Here is a 22,339-nt window from a genome sequence, read left to right on the forward strand (position 1 = left end):
GTGTGTGTGTGTGTGTGTGTGTGTGTGTGTGTGTGTGTGTGTGTGTGTGTGTGTGTGTGTGTGTGTGTGTGTGTGTGTGTGTGTGTGTGTGTGTGTGTGTGTTTGTGTGCGGTGCTAGAATGATGATGTTGTTTTGGTATAACACTTTGTAGCTAAGCAGGTCGTCACTGTATTTTATGCTAAGAACGTTTTCTAACTGTATTTTCTTGACAAACGGGGGCTGACATGCAGGGGACAACAACCACCAGGACCCAACACAGAGAGGTGGCGGGAGGTAACATCGATAAGCATGAAACACAAGAGAAACAAATAGGTTTTATAACCATAAAACAAAAACACAACATCTGAATCTAAGAATCTAATACAGAAAAAACAATAGACTACACAGTGACAGAGCTGTCCTATGGCTATGGATGGATGGGTCAAAGCCAAGGGAAGAGTATTGACCTTTTCCAGTCAAAGGAGGGATGGGATCAAGTGACTAAAAGAACCACTAGAAACCAAGAGAGGGATGGTCGGGTATGAGAGACACAAATGGACGAATGAATGGACAGAGGACCAGTATACCTCTGCCAGGTCTGAGAACTGCTAAATGGATCTAGGCTGCGAATGATGGAGGGATAGATGGCGGTAAAGAAGGAGGGGAGAAAGAAACGAGGGAGGAAGGGTGGACAGAGGACAGGTGTACCTCTGCCAGGTCTGAGAACAGGGCTTGACTGGCGCCGCGCCTCAGAACGTCCCAATAGCTCCGGGCCACAAACTGACGACTGTCTTTTTTAACCACCTGCAGGAGTTTTTACCAGAAGCACAAACATCGTACAAGAAAAACAGAGGACAACTGAAGGAGGGAAGAGAGGATGAAATGAAGGAACGACCATGATCATTTCTCTCCATCTCGTTTGAAATTGACAATCAATCAAAGGCCAAATGAAAGATTTCATCACAAAATCGGAGGGATTGCCTTAGTGATATGCTAATCGTATAGAAGACGGATCACAGTAACATTTAAATAATGACCAGTCTCACAGTGATATCGCTATTATAGTAGAATGATTTGTCATCGTATCAAAGAGATTTGATAAAATGACACAATCCAACACTGGATTTCTAGACAGGGGGATTGTTTTACAACTATCCTACCTCCCTCTTCCCTCAGATGAGTCAGACATTTAACAAGACATCATTTGACTCCATTCCGTTTTCCTTCGCTCCAGTCAACCGACACTGATACAGCACGGTGGCTTGACTATCACTTTGAATTCACTCAAGTAAAGTCGTTAAGTATAAACCACTCACAATGTGTGTACAGACTGAAGCACAACCAACAGAAGAGTGTTGAAACCTCATCTATAGCACACATCCAATACAGTGATTGGCCACCTGTCTTGTCTCTCTCTATAGGGGAACACAGTGATTGGCCCACCTGTCTTGTCTCTCTCTATAGGGGAATACAGTGATTGGCCACCTGTCTTGTCTCTGTCTATAGGGGAATACGGACTGTGTTTACTTCATAGGGTTATTACATCATAAGGACTGTGTTTACTTCATAGAGTGATTACATCATAAGGACTGTGTTAACTTCATAGAGTGATTACATCATAAGGACTGTGTTTACTTCATAGGGTTATTACATCATAAGGACTGTGTTTACTTCATAGAGTGATTACATCATAAGGACTGTGTTTATTTCATAGAGTGATTACATCATAAGGACTGTGTTTACTTCATAGGGTTATTACATCATAAGGACTGCGTTTACTTCATAGAGTGATTACATCATAAGGACTGTGTTTACTTCATAGAGTGATTACATCATAAGGACTGTGTTTACCTCCTAGGGTTATTACATCATAAGGACTGTGTTTACTTCATAGAGTGATTACATCATAAGGACTGTGTTTAGTTCATAGAGTGATTACATCATAAGGACTGTGTTTACTTCATAGAGTGATTACATCATAAGGACTGTGTTTACCTCCTAGGGTTATTACATCATAAGGACTGTGTTTACTTCATAGAGTGATTACATCATAAGGACTGTGTTTACTTCACAGAGTGATTACATCATAAGGACTGTGTTTACTTCATAGTGTGCTTACATCACAAGGACTGTGTTTACTTCATAGGGTTATTACATCATAAGGACTGTGTTTACTTCATAGAGTGATTACATCATAAGGACTGTGTTTACCTCCTAGGGTTATTACATCATAAGGACTTTGTTTACTTCATAGGGTTATTACATCACTAGAGTGATCTTATTTGCACAGGGTTCTTACTAGTCTGCCTACTTCATTGAGGGTACTTACATGTAAGGTGCTTACTTCAAAATGTGTGCTCACTCTACTATCCATACTATTTGCCACCCCCCCCCCCCCCCCCCCCTTTCTATTTTAAGCCAGAGTGTTTCTTAGTCATTCTAAATCAAATCATCCTCTTTTGTTGACACCCCTCTCTCTGACCCCTAGAATCGTTACTCCTCCACCACCCCTCCACCCCTCCACAATCAATCACTCAGTCAATATGACAGACAGCCAGAACACAAGGAAGGTCTATTTCAATGGATTTCTATCTATTTCACTCTATTTCTATAGATCTTATAGATACAGAGTTTAGACCAGGGACAAAGGTACACAGGTGTGTCCGAAATGGCTCCCTATTCACTAACACAATACTTTTGGACAATAGTAGTGCACTATATAGAGAATAGGGTGCCATTTCGGGCGCGGTTGGGTTGATACATACGCTGTTGATGGGAGCAACCTGATATCCATAGAGCTGCATACTCTTTTACACAGAGAGACGAGGAGGAGGACGACACGGCATGCGGTCAAAAAGGAGGAGGAAGAAGAGGAGGAGGAAGAAGAGAAAGGTCACATGTTAGAATAGATGCATGCAAGGAGAGACACACTGGCTCAAATGCACAACAGGAGTACTGCTACCGTAAACCATCACACTTGTAGCTACACAACATAACACAACGTGCTCTACAGGTATTACTTCTCTATAGGTCATATTTCTACAATAAAGTAAACCACGCTTGCATCCAAAATGGCACCCTGTTTCCTCGAAAGTGACCTACTTTTGACCCAGAGCCCTGGTCAAAAGTAGTGCACCACATATGGAATAGGGTGCCATTTGGGACATCCACGATGTAAAGGATAAAGTGTTCACAACGTGCCACACTGGTAATACAGCTCCCAAAACATACCGTCAGATTGTCACAGATAGCACCATATGATTGTATCATTCACATGGCACCTTAACATACACACACCATTAGCATAACGTTATCCTAACGTTAAAGAGACAGCGTATCTGATTCTGTTATTGAAGGGGAACGGAGGATCAGCGGACCACATATTAGACCATCTGGGCTGTGTCTGAAATGGCCCCTTGTTCCCAACAGATGTAGGATCTTAATTGCTGAGAATTGTCCTGCACGGCAGGAAGTGCAAACTTGTAGTTGCATTTGAAGTTTGTAATTTCCACTTTAAAATGTCAGACTTTATTTGGCCAAACAAAAAAGGTATCAACCCCCTACAAAAAAAATATTTATTATAATCCACATAATAATTCACATTTCCTGTTGATGCAGGATTATTTTCCTGCTGTAGCAAACTAGCTCTAATTAAGATCCTACATTTGTATAAAGCACACTTATATTGACTATGGGCTCTGGTCAAAATGAGTGCACTATACAGGGAATAGGGTGCAAAAGTAGTGCACTATATAGAAGGTCGGTTGTTTAGCAGCAAAACCGAGGCGTGCGCAACTATGGGGCAAAACTGACAGGGTTGGCTTAGAATGTTGACAACATGTAAACTATATTTAGTCTCCAATGTTTATTGAAAACATAAATACATTTGCACAATCAGCGCTTGTTGTCTCTCAAATACATCGTTACAGCTGATACTGTAGGTAGCACATTTTTGCCATATTAGCATAGACATGACCAGTCAAAACAAAACATGGTATCAATAACAAGATGAAACGAGCTGAAACGAACAACCCACGATTCCCCACATGGCAGCTTGTTGTCATTGTTGCTTGCTATCTGACCCTTCAGAATCATCATTTCATCATCACCATTCATCATTTCCGTGACGTTTTCAGACAACTCATCTATAGGAAATTGAGTAGTGCACTTTAAAGGGAATACAGATGTAGGATCTTAATTTGATCACACTGTTGCAGGAGAACTGAAGGAAATGTTAAACTTGTAGTGTATTGTAGTGTTTCCACTTTGAAATGTCCGACTTGATTTTCCCTTACGGAAAATGTATCAACCCCTACAAAAATGGCCATTAACTATAATCCACATAATAATTCACATTTCCTGTTGCTGCAGGATTATTTTCCTGCTGTAACAAACTGGCTCAAATGAAGATCCTACCTCTGTAGGGTGCCATTTAGGACCCAGTCTTTAAACAACATTCCTCAGCTGTGCCCCTCCGAGGAGCCGTCTGGCTAAGTGTGTCTGGTCCCTCTGAAGCTAAAGCCACAGAAACTCCCACAATCCCCTCTCATCCCCTCTTATCTCTCTATCAGATCGTCTTGTTTATGTTGGGCCACATGGGCTGCTTACGGGAGATGTCACCCATCCACAAAACACTGGGAAAGGAGGCCATTTTGGCTCTGCTCGTCTCCCACCGGTCCTGACGCAAGCGAGAGGGATCTTAACTTCAAAGTGAACGGAATGCACTCTCTGTAGTGTGTGTGAAGTGTGGGAAAGCACAAGGCGACAAAACAGGTCCTGAACATGCTTGGAGGTTGATGTTTTAATGTCATATTATACTGTACGAGAAATATTTTTTTTTCTTCAAATATGATTTCTATGACCTCTCAATTCAGTATTGATAACAAGTACAACACACGTGGGCTGTGTCTAAATGCCCGTACCTGCGTTATAAATAGTAGGCACTTTGGGTATGTGAAAATATAACATTTTATAGTGTGTGAAATGTTCCAAGTTTTCAATGCCAGGATGTCATACTCATTTAGGCTTTTTACTAGTAGAATTTGCTGCATGCTGTTGAGAGAGATACGTGTCTTTTCAGACCCGCGTGTGTTTGACAACAGCTGATATTCACCTGATAATGAGATAAGGGGAGGCGCTACCAAAATAAACCAATGGAGGGAAACAACACGGTTGCACATTAGATCTCAGTATAGGTGAGTCTATTATGTTGATACGTGTCGATTACTGCATTAGTTTTCACTAAACAGAACATTATAAATAGTATGTAGTATTAGTACACATTAGATCTCAGTATAGGTGAGTCTAGTATGTTGATACGTGTCGCTTACTGCATTCGTTTTCACTAAACAGAACATTATAAATAGTATGTAGTATTAGTACACATTAGATCTCAGTATAGGTGAGTCTAGTATGTTGATACGTGTCGCTTACTGCATTCCTCAATAAAACAGACATTGTTGTTTGACTTGGGGTGAGAGATACTGTTGGGAGAGGCTGGTCCTGCCGCTTGCTGTGGGGGAAATTAGCTAGAACACATGCATGCACGACACACACACACACACACACACACACACACACACACACACACACACACACACACTGACACATACATACAATCACAAATATACTCTCTCTCCCTCTTGTTTGCTCTTACCAGCTGAGCTGACTTCTCCACATCTCCTTTCCTCCCCTTCTTCTCATTTTTCTTCCTGAAGATCTCCTGCAGCTAGAGAGGAGAGGAGAAGAGAGGAGAAGAGAGGAGGGGAGAGGAGAGGAGAGGAGGGGAGAGGAGAGGAGAGGAGAGGAGAGGAGAGGAGAGGAGAGGAGAGGAGAGCACAGAGATGATGTGTGAGATCAACAGTGTGCAGCAGTTATCTTCTTGACACATACAACTGTTAAATGCATTATTCAAATCCAATTCTTTATTTATTAAGCGAGCAGTAAGGGTAACTCACCACTAGGAACTCCCTCTTGTCAACCATCTGGTTGCCGTCGGCGTCGAACATGTTGAAGGCGATCTTGAAGCCTGCGTGGGGCTCTGAGGAAGAGGAGGAGGTATGAAGATGACTAATCTCCACACCGTAGGGACTGAATGGACTACTAGATGTCTAGAAAGATGAGTGATCTCAACACCACAGGGACTGGACTCAAGTCATTATGTGTTCTGCGATCAGTGTATCCAGATGATGGCAAGATCTGTTGTGTGGTCTGTTTTGCTCAAACACATCAATGTAATTTGACACAGTTGTCTGTGTTATCATTGTTACCATCCACATATCTCACTACGTCACTACTGTTGAAATGATATCCATGAATGAATCTTTACCCAAAGGTCACTGGTTTGAATCCCTGAGCGGACTAGGTGAAACATCTGTAGATGTGCCCTTGAGCGAGGCACTTAACCTTAACTGCCCCTTTAAGTCGCTCTGGATAAGAGCGTCTGCTAAATGACTACAATGTACATGCATACCTGTTGATCTTTCTCTCTCATCTTGGCAAGTGCTATGTCAATATTACTCCAGCGCTGGGTTACCACGCAAAGTGTGTGTAGCAGCGATGACTGAGATGCCTCATTGCCTCGTTAGACCCTCAGTGAGCAACAACAGCAGAGCAGCACCTCAGAGTGTGGCTGGAGATTTATCTGCACAGACTGTCAACGCCAGTCTCAAGCCTACGTCCCAAATAGCATCCTATTCCCTATGTAGTGCACCACTTTTTTCCCAGGGCCATGGACAGAAGTAGTGCACTATATAGCGAATTGGTTGCCATTTGGGACGCAGACAAAGCAATATATGCCTCCAAGTGTGTTTTTATTGTAACAATGTTGATGAAGGCCTATATGATGAATACCTACATTTATAGGAGTTGAAATGTTGGGAGCAGATGTGTGTTGAGTCTTCATTTACAAAATAATATCTTTCATTGTCACATATACTGGATAGCTACAGTGAAATGTGTTGTTTTACAGGGTGGTGCAAAGCCCCTGGAACATATTAGGGTTAAGTGCCTTGCTCAAGGGCACGTCAACAGATTTTTCACATAGTCGGCTCGGGTATTCGAACGAGCAACCTTTCGGTTATTGGCCCAATGCTCTAACCGCTAGGCTACCTGCTAAGCACCTGTCTCAAAGCCACTCAATTTTCAATGTTGTCGTAACACAAACTTTATCTTATATTGTCATAAACTTGTTATGGCTGGGGGGCAGTGTTGAGTAGCTTGGATGAATAAGTTGCCCAGAGTAAACGGCCTGCTCCTCAGTCTCAGTTGCTAATACATGCATATTATTATTAGTATTGGAAAACACTCTAAAGTTCCCATTGAAATCCCCTTGAGATATTAATGATGTTGCACTTCCTAGGGCTTCCACTAGATGTCAACCGTCTATAGAAATTTGAATGAGACTTCTACTGTGTTGTGGGACTGAATGAGAGCAGAATCTATCAGGTGACTGGCAGTCAGCCATTTTCTGATCACGCGCATTCCTCATGGTATCCACTTGCGTTCCATTGCTCATCAAGACACAAAGGAATACTCCGGTTGGAACTTTATTGAAGCTATATGTTAACATTCTAATGATTGATTCTGTACTTAGTTTGAAATGTTTCTTCGACCTGTAATATAACTTTTTTAAGTTTTTGTCCGACGTAACGCTGACCAGAATGAGCGTTTGGATATGTATACCGAACGCGCTAACAAAAGGAGGCATTTGGACATATATAACGGACATTATCACACAAAACAAACTAACTAACAACTAATGTTTTATCTTATCTTATGTAAACTCATGTTTTATCTTATCTTAACTTGTGTTTTATCTAATCCTGTCTTAACTCTTGTCTTAACTCGTGTTTTACCTTATCTTGTCTTAACTAATATGTTATCTTATCTTGTCTTAACTCGTGTTTTATCTTATCTTGTCTTAACTAATATGTTATCTTATCTTGTCTTAACTCGTGTTTTATCTTATATTGTCTTAACTCATGTTTTATCTTATCTTAACTTGTGTTTTATCTAATCCTGTCTTAACTCTTGTCTTAACTCGTGTTTTACCATAACTAATATGTTATCTTATCTTATCTTAACTTGTGTTTTATCTAATCCTGTCTTAACTCATGATTTATCTTATCTGAACTTTTTATGGCTGCAGGGGCAGTATTGAGTTGTTTGGATGAAAAGGTGGCCATTGTAAACGGCCAGCTCTTCAGTCTCAGTTGCTAATATATGCATATTATTAGTAGTATTGGATAGAAAACACTAAAAAATTTCCAAAACTGTCAAAATATTGTCTGTGAGTATAACAGAACTGATATTGCAGGCGAAACCCTGAGGAAAATCAAAACAGGAAGTGGCGTGTATTTTGAAAACTCCATGTTCCATAGCCTCCCTTCGCTCCATTTAAAGGGATATGAACCAGATTCGTTTTCCTTTCGCTTCCTCAAGGTGTCAACAGTCTTCAGACATAGTTTCAGGCTTTTATTTTTGAAAAATGAGCCAGAACGATAACATCGCGTCAAGTGGTCACATGAGTTTTGCTCGCGCAACAGAGTTTGGATAGGTATTTGCGGTTGATATATTATCGATTATATATTTTAAAAACAACCAGAGGATTGATTATAAAAAACGTTTGACATGTTTCTGTGGACACTATGGAAACTATTTGGAATTTTAGTCTGCGTTGTCGTGACCGCTCTTTCCTGTGGATTTCTGAACATAACGCGACAAACAAACGGAGGTATTTTGGATCTAAAAATAATTTGTTGTGTAACTGGGAGTCTCGGGAGTGAAAACATCCGAAGATCATCAAAGGTAAACTATTAATTTGATTGCTTTTCTGATTTTCGTGACCGAGCTACCTGATGCTAAGTGTAGTTAATGTTTTATCGTGCGATCGATAAACTTACACAAACACTTGGATTGCTTTCGCTGTAAAGCATAATTTCAAAATCTGACACAACAGGTGGTTTAACAAAAGGCTAAACTGTGTTTTCCTATATTGCACTTGTGATTTCATGAATATAAATATTTATAGTAATATTCATGTTTTATCTTATCTTAACTTGTGTTTTATCTTATCTTAACTCGTGTTTTATCTTATCTTGTCTTAACTCGTGTTTTATTTTATCTTGTCTTAACTAATATGTTATCTTATCTTATCTTAACTTGTGTTTTATCTTATCTTGTCTTAACTCGTGTTTTATTTTATCTTGTCTTAACTCATGTTTAATCTTAACTCGTGTTTTATCTTATCTTGTCTTAACTCGTGTTTTATCTTATCTTGTCTTAACTCATGTTTTATCTTAACTCATGTTTTATCTTATCTTAACTTGTGTTTTATCTTATCTTGTCTTAACTCATGTTTTATCTTATCTTAATTTGTGTTTTATCCTATCTTGTCTTAACTCATGTTTTATCTTATCTTAATTTGTGTTTTATCTTATCTTGTCTTAACTCATGTTTTATCTTATCTTAATTTGTGTTTTATCTTATCTTGTCTTAACTTATGTTTAATCTTAACTCGTGTTTTATCTTATCTTGTCTTGACTCATGTTTTATCTTATCTTAATTTGTGTTTTATCTTATCTTGTCTTAACTCATGTTTTATCTTATCTTAATTTGTGTTTTATCTTATCTTGTCTTAACTTATGTTTAATCTTAACTCGTGTTTTATCTTATCTTGTCTTGACTCATGTTTTATCTTATCTTAATTTGTGTTTTATCTTATCTTGTCTTAACTTATGTTTTATCTTATCTTAATTTGTGTTTTATCTTATCTTGTCTTAACTTATGTTTAATCTTAACTCGTGTTTTATCTTATCTTGTCTTGACTCATGTTTTATCTTATCTTAATTTGTGTTTTATCTTATCTTGTCTTAACTCATGTTTTATCTTATCTTAATTTGTGTTTAATCTTATCTTGTCTTAACTCATGTTTTATCTTATCTTAATTTGTGTTTTATCTTATCTTGTCTTAACTCGTGTTTTATCTTATCTTAATTTGTGTTTTATCTTATCTTGTCTTAACTTATGTTTTATCTAATATTGTCTTAACTCAGGACCTTCTGTGTCTTGGCAGCTTCGTCAGGGTAAGTGTAGATTTGACCACCTACCGTAGTGTAAGGTACAGGAGATTTTGGTATTTTTTCAGGGACTGGAGATCTTGGGTGGGCCGCCCATGTCTGGGACATACTGTAAACTTTAACAGACCAACGCTGGCCTTTAGTAATGATTTGTGTTTAATGTAAGCAGAGGGCACCACCAGCCCCTCTTCATGAGAGAGAGAGAGAGAGAGGTAGGGCAGAGAGTAGAACATAGAGAGAGAAAGAGAGTGAGAGAGAGGGAAAGAAAGAGATAGAAAGAGTATGTGATAGAGAGAAAGAGAGGGAGCGGAAGAGAGAGAAAGAGAGAGAGTGTAGAGCGTAGAGAGACTCACTTGTCAGAATGCAGAGCAGAAAGAGATACTCGGTGTAAGCGATGATGCCTGGAAAGAAAAAGAGAAGAAGGAACATCAAAGGACAGTTGACAAGATTCATTCTGTTAATGTACAATAAAGCACTCTCTCTCTCCCTCTCTCTCTCCTTCTCGCTCTCCTTCACCAACTCTCAAACAGCTGGTCGGGGTCCTGATTTTTTTCTTTCAAACTCCGGGACACTAGAGGCGGCTTGGCTGAAGGCCAGATTAAAATGTTTACTGATTGTTCAAAGACGGGCCTCCTCTAGATAAATGGAAGGGTAGAACAGACCTTCCCCTCCTCCCCTCTTCTCCCGGAGAGGAGTAGAGAAGGAGTAATCCCCCCTTTCATGCAGATAACATCTAAAAATGTAAAAAGGTGCCTTTGAGTTGAGCCGCAGGCGGTGTTTTGGCCACACTAGAGCTGCGGGTGTTTTTACACTGCAAGTGAGCGGTGCTGAGACCCAAGACCTAGAACACTGGGTGGTAGAACACACACACACACACACTCACACATGCACGCACACACGCACACACACACACACACACACGCACACACACACACACACACACGGTGGGGGGGAGGGGGGTGGAAAGAGATCCCAACCAGCCGTATTGTGTTTGGAGAGGCAAGGTGTAAAGCGTTGAGGGGATGGCCAGCCTGAGGGTGTGGTCCATTTAGGATGATGTCCCCTCTGCTCCTCTTTGTTGGGGCCAGGGGAAACACAGGCATGGCCCAGTGAGATGGAGGACCGCTGCTGTGGTCTAGGTGCTGGAAGGGGAGTGTGTGTATGCTCATGTTTCTCTATGTGTGTGTGTGTGTGTGTGTGTGTGTGTATGTGTGTGTGTGTGTGTGCGTGCGTGCGTGCGTGCGTGCGTGCGTGTGTGTGTGTGTGTGTGTGTGTGCTCATGTTTCTCTACATGTGAGTGTTGGTCTGTTATACGGCGGCTGAAAGCATTCCCTCTTCCACCAGGTTTTTGTTTGGAGAGGAAGACAGTAGCCTGTCTGTCCACTGATAGTTCAGGGTGACTGCACTGAGTGTTACGGGAGAGAGACTCCCTGCTTCAGGAAGGGGAGAGGAGGGGAACATGATACCTCAGCTTAGTGGAGCTACCCCTGCATCCCTGCCCCCTGCCCTGGACCTCACACTAGGGATGGATGCTCCCTGTCCCAGGCTTACTCAAATACTCAATACAGCTAATAACAACTTTGGCAGTAGGTGATTTGCTTGGCTTGTCTCCCACGAGGAGAGACCAACTAAATAAAGTGTTTGAACTGCAACTATCTGCTGTCTTTATTCTACGAGTTTAACCTCCTATTGTTTTTAAAAATGTGTACATCTTAATGTTTAGTCATTTATCAGACACTCTTATCCAGAGCCTCTTACAGTAGTGACTTCATACATTTGACTGTTTAGTCATTTCTCAGACGAGGAGACCAAGGCACAGAGTGATGAGAATACATTCCTCTTTATTAAAGGAAGAGCACTAAAACAAGCAAAACAACAAAATGACCGTGACGTGGTGCTGACACAGGCAACTAATACATAGACAATAACCCACAGATAAACCAAGGAATATGGCTACCTAAATATGGTTCCCAATCAGAGACAACCATAAACATAGACAGTACACCCCCCCCCCCCCCCCCCCAAAGGTGGGGACTCCCGGCCGTAAACCTAAACCTATATGGGAGGGTCTGGGTGGGCATCTAACCTCGGTGGCGGCTTTGGTTCTGGACGCCGCCTCACTTCTTTACACTGAGGGCTGGGGACCCTCGATAGAGACCCCGGGCTGGGGACCATCGCTGGAGACCCCGAGCTGGGGACCGTCGTGGGAGTTCCGGACTGTGGCCCGTCGTGGGAGGTTCCGGACTGTGGCCCGTCGTGGGAGGTTCCGGACTGTGGCCCGTCGTGGGAGGTTCCGGACTGTGGCCCGTCGTGGGAGGTTCCGGACTGTGGCCCGTCGTTGTAGGTTCTGGTCTGTGGCCCGTCGTTGGAGGTTCCGGTCTGTGAACTGTCGCCGGACGGTCTGGACTGGGTACTGTCACCGGACGCTCTAGACTGGGTACTGTCACCGGACGCTCTAGACTGGGTACTGTCACCAGACGCTCTGGACTGGTTACTGTCGCCAGACGCTCTGGACTGGGTACTGTCGCCAGACGCTCTGGACTGGGTACTGTCACCAGACGCTCTGGACTGGGTACTGTCGCCAGACGGTCTGGACTGGGTACTGTCGCCAGACGCTCTGGACTGGGTACTGTCGCCAGACAGTCTGGACTGGGTACTGTCGCCAGACGCTCTGGACTGGGTACTGTCACCAGACGCTCTGGACTGGATACTGTCGCCAGACGCTCTGGACTGGGTACTGTCGCCAGACGCTCTGGACTGGGTACTGTTGCCAGACGCTCTGGACTGGGTACTGTCGCCAGACGCTCTGGACTGGGTACTGTCGCCAGACGCTCTGGACTGGGTACTGTCACCAGACGCTCTGGACTGGATATTGTCGCCAGACGCTCTGGACTGGGTACTGTCGCCAGACGCTCTGGACTGGGTACTGTTGCCAGACGCTCTGGACTGGGTACTGTCGCCAGACGCTCTGGACTGGGTACTGTCGCCAGACGGTCTGGACTGGGTACTGTCGCCAGACGCTCTGGACTGGGTACTGTTGCCAGACGGTCTGGACTGGGTACTGTCGCCAGACGCTCTGGACTGGGTACTGTCGCCAGACGGTCTGGACTGGGTACTGTCGCCAGACGCTCTGGACTGGGTACTGTCGCCAGACGCTCTGGACTGGGTACTGTCGCCGGATGCTCTGGACTGGGTACTGTCGCCAGACGCTCTGGACTGGATACTGTCGCCAGACGCTCTGGACTGGGTACTGTTGCCAGACGGTCTGGACTGGGTACTGTTGCCAGACGCTCTGGACTGGGTACTGTCGCCAGACGGTCTGGACTGGGTACTGTCACCAGACGCTCTGGACTGGGTACTGTCACCAGACGGTCTGGACTGGGTACTGTCACCAGACGGTCTGGACTGGGTACTGTTGCAGGACACTCTGGACTGCCGAGGCGCACTATAGGCCTGGTGCATGATGCCGGCACTGGTGGTACCGGGCTGGGGACACGCACCTCAGGGCGAGTGCGAGGAGCAGGAACAGGGAGTACTGGACCCTGGAGGCGCACGGGAAGCCTGGTGCTTGGTGTTGGCAATGGTGGTACTGGGCTGGTGATACGCACCTCAGGGCGAGTGCGGGGAGTAGGCACAGGATGTACTGGAGCTGACACAACCCGTCCTGGCTGGATGGGCGCTGGCACAGAACGCACTGGGCTGAGCCGGCGCAGGATATCCTGGTCCAAGGAGGTATACTGGAGACCAGGAGTGCTGAGCCGGCACCCTCCTTCCTGGCTGGATGCCCATTCTAGTCCGGCCAATGCTAGGAGCTGGAATAGAACGCACCAGGCTAGAATAGCGTACTGGAGACACCGTGCGTTCCACCGCATAACACGGTGCCTGACCAGTAACACGATCCCCACAGTAAGCACGAGGAGTTGGCTCAGGTCTCCTACATGACTCAGCCAATCTCCTCGTGTGACCCCCCCAAATAATCTTGGGTGCTAACCATGTACCCGTTCCTCCATTCTCCTGTATCCCTCATCGCACTGTTCCATTGAATCCCAGGCGGGCTCTGGCACTCTCCCTGGATCGATCGACCACCTCTCAATCTCCTCCCAGGTTGTCACCCACTCATCCTTCTCCCAGGTCCATTCTTCCACCAAGCGCTGTTCCTCCCTTTCACACTGCTTGGTCCTGGTTTGGTGGGTTATTCTGTCACGTTCGTTGTAACGAGAAGACCAAGGAGCAGCGTGATGAAAATACATTCCTCTTTATTAAAGGAAGAACACTAAAACAAACTAACAAAACGACCGTGAAGATATAAACACTGGTGCTGACACAGGCAACTAATACATAGACAATAACCCACAGATAAACCAAGGCATATGGCTACCTAAATATGGTTCCCAATCAGAGACAACGATAAACAGCTGCCTCTAATTGAGAACCAATCTAGGCAGCCATAGACCTACATTTACCTAGACAAACCAAAACCCCATAGATGTACAAAAACCCCTAGACAAGACAAAAACTAAACAAACCACCCTTGTCACACCCTGACCAAACTAAATAATAAAGAAAACAAAGATAACTAAGGTCAGGGCGTGACACTTACAGTAGTGACCTCATACATTTGACTGTTTAGTCATTTATCAGACACTCTTATCCAGAGCCTCTTACAGTAGTGACCTCATACATTTTTCGTACTCCTCTTTTTTTCCCCGCATCCTTGTTTTTTCTGTCAATGTCACAAGTCTGGGAAAACAAAGAACACCTTACCAGATGAACGCTTGTAATCTGAGTGTTTTTTCACAACTTCATCCAGGAGTTTTCCCAGACCTCATGATCTGATCAACAAACCGGGCCTGATAATATGGTATCATCTTGTATATTACATTCTGATAATATGGTATCATCTTGTATATTACATTCTGATAATATGGTATCATCTTGTATATTACATTCTGATAAAATGGTATCATCTTGTATATTACATTCTGATAAAATGGTATCATCTTGTATATTACATTCTGGTAATATTGCATCATCTTGTATATTACATTCTGGTAATATGGTATCATCTTGTATATTACATTCTGATAAAATGGTATCATCTTGTATATTACATTCTGATAAAATGGTATCATCTTGTATATTACATTCTGATAATATGGTATCATCTTGTATATTACATTCTGATAAAATGGTATCATCTTGTATATGACATTCTGATAATATGGTATATTCTTGTATATTACATTCTGATAAAATGGTATCATCGTGTATATTACATACTGATAATATGGTATCATCTTGTATATTACATTCTGATAATATGGTATCATCTTGTATATTACATTCTGATAATATGGTATCATCTTGTATATGACATTCTGATAATATGGTATCATCTTGTATATGACATTCTGATAATATGGTATCATCTTGTATATGACATTCTGATAAAATGGTATCATCTTGTATATTACATTCTGATATTATGGTATCATCTTGTATATTACATACTGATAATATGGTATCATCTTGTATATTACATTCTGATAATATGGTATCATCTTGTATATTACATTCTGATAATATGGTATCATCTTGTATATTACATTCTGATAATATGGTATCATCTTGTATATTACATTCTGATAATATGGTATCATCTTGTATATTACATTCTGATAATATGGTATCATCTTGTATATTACATTCTGATAAAATGGTATCATCTTGTATATTACATTCTGATAAAATAGTATCATCTTGTATATTACATTCTGATAAAATGGTATCATCTTGTATATTACATTCTGATAAAATGGTATCATCTTGTATATTACATTCTGATAAAATGGTATCATCTTGTATATTACATTCTGATAAAATGGTATCATCTTGTATATTACATTCTGATAATATGGTATCATCTTGTATATTGCATTCTGATAATATGGTATCATCTTGTATATGACATTCTGATAATATGGTATCATCTTGTATATTGCATTCTGATAATATGGTATCATCTTGTATATGACATTCTGATAATATGGTATCATCTTGTATATGACATTCTAATAATATGGTATCATCTTGTATATTACATTCTGATAATATGGTATCATCTTGTATATTACATTCTGATAATATGGTATCATCTTGTATATGACATTCTGATAATATGGTATCATCTTGTATTTTACATTCTGATAATATGGTATCATCTTGTATATTACATTCTGATAATATGGTATCATCTTGTATATTACATTCTGATAATATGGTATCATCTTGTATATTACATTCTGATAATATGGTATCATCTTGTATATTACATTCTGATAATATGGTATCATCTTGTATATTACATTCTGATAAAATGGTATCATCTTGTATATTACATTCTGATAATATGGTATCATCTTGTATATTACATTCTGATAATATGGTATCATCTTGTATATTACATTCTGATAAAATGGTATCATCTTGTATATTACATTCTGATAATATGGTATCATCTTGTATATTACATTCTGATAATATGGTATCATCTTGTATATTACATTCTGATAATATGGTATCATCTTGTACATTACATTCTGATAATATGGTATCATCTTGTATATTACATTCTGATAAAATGGTATCATCTTGTATATTACATTCTGATAAAATGGTATCATCTTGTATATTACATTCTGGTAATATGGTATCATCTTGTATATTACATTCTGATAATATGGTATCATCTTGTATATTACATTCTGATAAAATGGTATCATCTTATATATTACATTCTGATAAAATGGTATCATCTTGTATATTACATTCTGATAATATGGTATCATCTTGTATATTACATTCTGATAAAATGGTATCATCTTGTATATTACATTCTGATAAAATGGTATCATCTTGTATATTACATTCTGATAAAATGGTATCATCTTGTATATTACATTCTGATAATATGGTATCATCTTGTTTATTACATTCTGATAATATGGTATCATCTCGTATATTACATTCTGATAATATGGTATCATCTTGTATATTACATTCTGATAATATGGTATCATCTTGTATATGACATTCTGATAATATGGTATCATCTTGTATATTGCATTCTGATAATATGGTATCATCTTGTATATTACATTCTGATAATATGGTATCATCTTGTATATTACATTCTGATAATATGGTATCATCTTGTATATGACATTCTGATAATATGGTATCATCTTGTATATTACATTCTGATAATATGGTATCATCTTGTATATTACATTCTGATAATATGGTATCATCTTGTATATGACATTCTGATAATATGGTATCATCTTGTATTTTACATTCTGATAATATGGTATCATCTTGTATATTACATTCTGATAATATGGTATCATCTTGTATATTACATTCTGATAATATGGTATCATCTTGTATATTACATTCTGATAATATGGTATCATCTTGTATATTACATTCTGATAATATGGTATTATCTTGTATATTACATTCTGATAAAATGGTATCATCTTGTATATTACATTCTGATAAAATGGTATCATCTTGTATATTACATTCTGGTAATATGGTATCATCTTGTATATTACATTCTGATAATATGGTATCATCTTGTATATTACATTCTGATAAAATGGTATCATCTTGTATATTACATTCTGATAAAATAGTATCATCTTGTATATTACATTCTGATAAAATGGTATCATCTTGTATATTACATTCTGATAAAATGGTATCATCTTGTATATTACATTCTGATAAAATGGTATCATCTTGTATATTACATTCTGATAAAATGGTATCATCTTGTATATTACATTCTGATAAAATGGTATCATCTTGTATATTACATTCTGATAAAATGGTATCATCTTGTATATTACATTCTGATAAAATGGTATCATCTTGTATATTACATTCTGATAATATGGTATCATCTTGTATATGACATTCTAATAATATGGTATCATCTTGTATATTACATTCTGATAATATGGTATCATCTTGTATATTACATTCTGATAAAATGGTATCATCTTGTATATTACATTCTGATAATATGGTATCATCTTGTATATGACATTCTGATAATATGGTATATTCTTGTATATTACATTCTGATAATATGGTATCATCTTGTATATGACATTCTGATAATATGGTATCATCTTGTATATTACATTCTGATAATATGGTATCATCTTGTATATTACATTCTGATAAAATGGTATCATCTTGTATATTACATTCTGATAATATGGTATCATCTTGTATATTACATTCTGATAAAATGGTATCATCTTGTATATTACATTCTGATAATATGGTATCATCTTGTATATGACATTCTGATAATATGGTATCATCTTGTATTTTACATTCTGATAATATGGTATCATCTTGTATATTACATTCTGATAAAATGGTATCATCTTGTATATTACATTCTGATAAAATGGTATCATCTTGTATATTACATTCTGATAATATGGTATCATCTTGTACATGACATTCTGATAATATGGTATATTCTTGTATATTACATTCTGATAATATGGTATCATCTTGTATATTACATTCTGATAAAATGGTATCATCTTGTATATTGCATTCTGATAATATGGTATCATCTTGTATATGACATTCTGATAATATGGTATCATCTTGTATATTACATTCTGATAATATGGTATCATCTTGTATATTACATTCTGATAATATGGTATCATCTTGTATATTACATTCTGATAATATGGTATCATCTTGTATATTACATTCTGATAATATGGTATCATCTCGTATATTACATTCTGATAATATGGTATCATCTTGTATATTACATTCTGATAATATGGTATCATCTCGTATATTACATTCTGATAATATGGTATCATCTTGTATATTACATTCTGATAATATGGTATCATCTCGTATATGACATTCTGATAATATGGTATCATCTTGTATATTACATTCTGATAATATGGTATCATCTTGTATATTACATTCTGATAATATGGTATCATCTTGTATATTACATTCTGATAAAATGGTATCATCTTGTATATGACATTCTGATAATATGGTATCATCTTGTATATTACATTCTGATAATATGGTATCATCTTGTATATTACATTCTGATAATATGGTATCATCTTGTATATTACATTCTGATAATATGGTATCATCTTGTATATTACATTACACTTTTCCTATCTGCCTATTGGAAGTGGAAGGCCAACTTAACTATCCCACTTTGAAAGCCTACTTTCTCTGACGAGTTTGTACTGTGCACTGCAGTGAGAGAGAGCATCACTGGATTCCAGACGCGAGTCACCAATACCGCACGCACCCACGCACACACTCTCTCTCTCTCTCTCTCTCTCTCTCTCTCTCTCTCTCTCTCTCTCTCTCTCTCTCTCTCTCTCTCTCTCTCTCTCTCTCTCTCTCTCTCTCTCTCTCTCTCTCTCTCTCTCTCTCTCTCTCTCTCTCTCTCTCTCTCTCTTCTTGACATGACAACCCAAATAAAATGTGCTGGGACAACACACAGAAACATTCCAGAGTCTGCCGCCCAGCACCGACTCATGCGCACAGCAAACGGTAATCCGACGCCATTCCGGGGATTGAAACTGTCCTCGGCCGTCACCGAGTGCCAAAGGAAGCGTGTCCCGACATCACCGAGAACAAACACAACAGAGACGTGTCTCCACGTTGTCTTCCTCCTCAACCACACCTTTGCTCCCTGATCACTTCATTCTTTCTCTCCTTTTATCTCCTTCCCTCTTTCCTCCCATTTCCCATTTCCTCCCATTTTTTTGGTGGGGCTGTGCTGATGTTAACTGGCAAGATAAAAAAGAGTGGTGTGGGGGTGAGGTGTGTGTATGTGTGGGGGTGAGGTGTGAGGTGTGTGTATGTGTGTATGTGTGTGTGTGTAGGGGTGAGGTGTGTGTGTATGTGTAGGGGTGAGCTGTGTGTATGTGTGGGGGTGAGGTGTGTGTATGTGTGGGGGTGAGGTGTGTGTATGTGTAGGGGTGAGGTGTGTGGATGTGTGGGGGTGAGGTGTGTGTATGTGTAGGGGTGAGGTGTGTGTGTATGTGTGGGGGTGAAGTGTGTGGATGTGTGGGGGTGAGGTGTGTGTATGTGTAAGGGTGAGGTGTGTTTATGTGTGGGGGTGAGGTGTTTATGTGTGGGGGTGAGGTGTGTGTATATGTAGGGTGAGGTGAGTGGATGTGTAGGGTGTGGTGTGTGTATATGTGTATGTGTAGGATGAGGTGTGTGTATGTGTGGGGGTGAGGTGTGTGGATGTGTGGGTGTGAGGTGTGTGTATGTGTAGGGGTGAGGTGTGTGTATGTGGAGGGGTGAGGTGTGTGTATGTGTCGGGGTGAGGTGTGTGTATGTGTGGGGGTGAGTTGTGTGTATGTGTGGGGGTGAGGTGTGTGTATGTGTAGGGGTGAGGTGTGTGTATGTGTGGGGGTGAGGTGTGTGTATGTGTAGGGTGAGGTGTGTGTATGTGTGGGGGTGAGGTGTGTGTATGTGTAGGGTGAGGTGTGTGTATGTGTGGGGGTGAGGTGTGTGTATGTGTGGGGGTGAGGTGTGTGTATGTGTGGGGGTGAGGTGTGTGTATGTGTAGGGGTGAAGTGTGTGTATGTGTGGGGGTGAGGTGTGTGTATGTGTGGGGGTGAGGTGTGTGTATGTGTAGGGTGAGGTGTGTGTATGTGTGGGGGTGAGGTGTGTGTATGTGTAGGGTGAGGTGTGTGTATGTGTGGGGGTGAGTTGTGTGTATGTGTAGGGGTGAGGTGTGTGTAGGTGTAGGGGTGAGGTGTGTGTATGTGTGGGGGTGAGTTGTGTGTATGTGTGGGGGTGAGGTGTGTGTATGTGTGGGGGAGTACGTGCACGGGGAGCCTCCCTAAAGCAACAGGAAGAGGGAAGGACAAGAAAACATTTCCACGTCGCTACTCTGGAGCCCAGGTGTGACCTTCTCAGGGACACCAGGGTGTTACTGTGTGTGTGAGTGTTTGTGAGGGTGTAGGTGTGTATGAGTCTGTGTGAGTGTGTAGTCTTGGCAGAGGCCTCACCAACTTTCTCCCTGCCATTCATAGAAATACCAACACTAGACCCAGCCAGTATGAAAATATGCTGTAGCTTGGAGACAGGCCCGACTTCCTCACTAGTGTTTTCCTAATACACTCCTACATCGCATTCCCAACACATCTAGTGTCAGACACATCTAGTGTCATACACGTCTAGTGTGTCTACCACACTTACAACATCCTCTCCTCTCCCCTACTCTCCCCTCCTCCCTGTCCTCTTCTCTCTCCTCCTCTCCCTTCCTCCCTGTCCTGTCCCCTCCCCTCCCCTCCCCTCCTCTCCTCTCCTCTCCTCTCCTCTCCTCTCCTCTCCTCTCCTCTCCTCTCCTCTCCTCTCCTCTCCTCTCCCTTCCTCCCTGTCCTGTCCTCTCCTCTCCTCTCCTCTCCTCTCCTCTCCTCTCCTCTCCTCTCCTCTCCTCTCCTCCCTGTCCTGTCCCCTCCCCTCCTCTCCTCTCCTCTCCTCTCCTCTCCTCTCCCCTCCTCCCTGTCCTCTTCTCTCTCCTCTCCTCTCCTCTCCTCTCCTCTCCTCTCCTCCCTCCCTCTCCTCTCCTCTACTCTCCTCTCCTCCCTCCCTCCCTCCCTCCCTCTCCCCAGAGAAATTCTTCCCTTGGATACTGTTCCCAGAGAAAACATACCAGTCGGGTAGGATTGAAGAAACACACAAACATACACACATACACATGCACACAAACACAATAACACACAATAAATAATAATTACCTTAATTTGAAATACTTAGCTGGTTTCATAACAGAACACATAACTGAATAAACATATGATCATAATATGAGGATGATCTGCATACAAACGACTTGTAACAGTTCTGGAGATAATATTGTGTGGTGAATTAAAGATGAGGGAGGGAGGGAGGGAGGGAGGGAGGGAGGGAGGGAGGGAGGGAGGGAGGGAGGGAGGGAGGGAGGGACTCTCTTGCATTAACACAGGGTTAAAGGGGAGTAGAGGTAGAGAGAAGAGAGGGATTATAGAGGGATAGAAAAAGAGAGGGAACGAGAAGGAGAGAGAGAGAGTATGCATGTGTGTATGAATGCGTGCGTGTAACTCTCTGGTGTTAATACAGGGGTAGATGGGTAGAGGGAGGAGAGGAGAGGAGAGAGAGAGGATAGATGGGGGAAGGAGAGGAGAGGAGAGGAGAGGAG

At 41.0% G+C, this 22,339-nt stretch overlaps 1 protein-coding gene across 3 annotated transcripts in view; it reads right to left on the reverse strand.

Annotated features, from left to right (window-relative positions):
- Positions 1-22,339, reverse strand: part of LOC139403148 (calcium uptake protein 3, mitochondrial-like) — a 49,230-nt gene that overhangs the window by 13,907 nt on the left and 12,984 nt on the right. The window contains exons 5-9 of one of the 3 annotated variants that reach the window (XM_071146854.1): positions 10,413-10,460; positions 5,938-6,020; positions 5,637-5,708; positions 2,746-2,787; positions 689-784 (exon numbers count right to left, since the gene is read on the reverse strand). In XM_071146854.1, the coding sequence (XP_071002955.1) occupies positions 689-784; positions 2,746-2,787; positions 5,637-5,708; positions 5,938-6,020; positions 10,413-10,460 (341 nt within the window). The remainder of the gene's footprint in view (positions 1-688; positions 785-2,745; positions 2,788-5,636; positions 5,709-5,937; positions 6,021-10,412; positions 10,461-22,339) is intronic. The other 2 variants (XM_071146855.1, XM_071146856.1) reach the window with 2 other exon arrangements.

Source organism: Oncorhynchus clarkii, unplaced genomic scaffold (genome assembly GCF_045791955.1).
Source record: "Oncorhynchus clarkii lewisi isolate Uvic-CL-2024 unplaced genomic scaffold, UVic_Ocla_1.0 unplaced_contig_6759_pilon_pilon, whole genome shotgun sequence".
NCBI classification, from domain to species: Eukaryota; Metazoa; Chordata; class Actinopteri; order Salmoniformes; family Salmonidae; genus Oncorhynchus; species Oncorhynchus clarkii.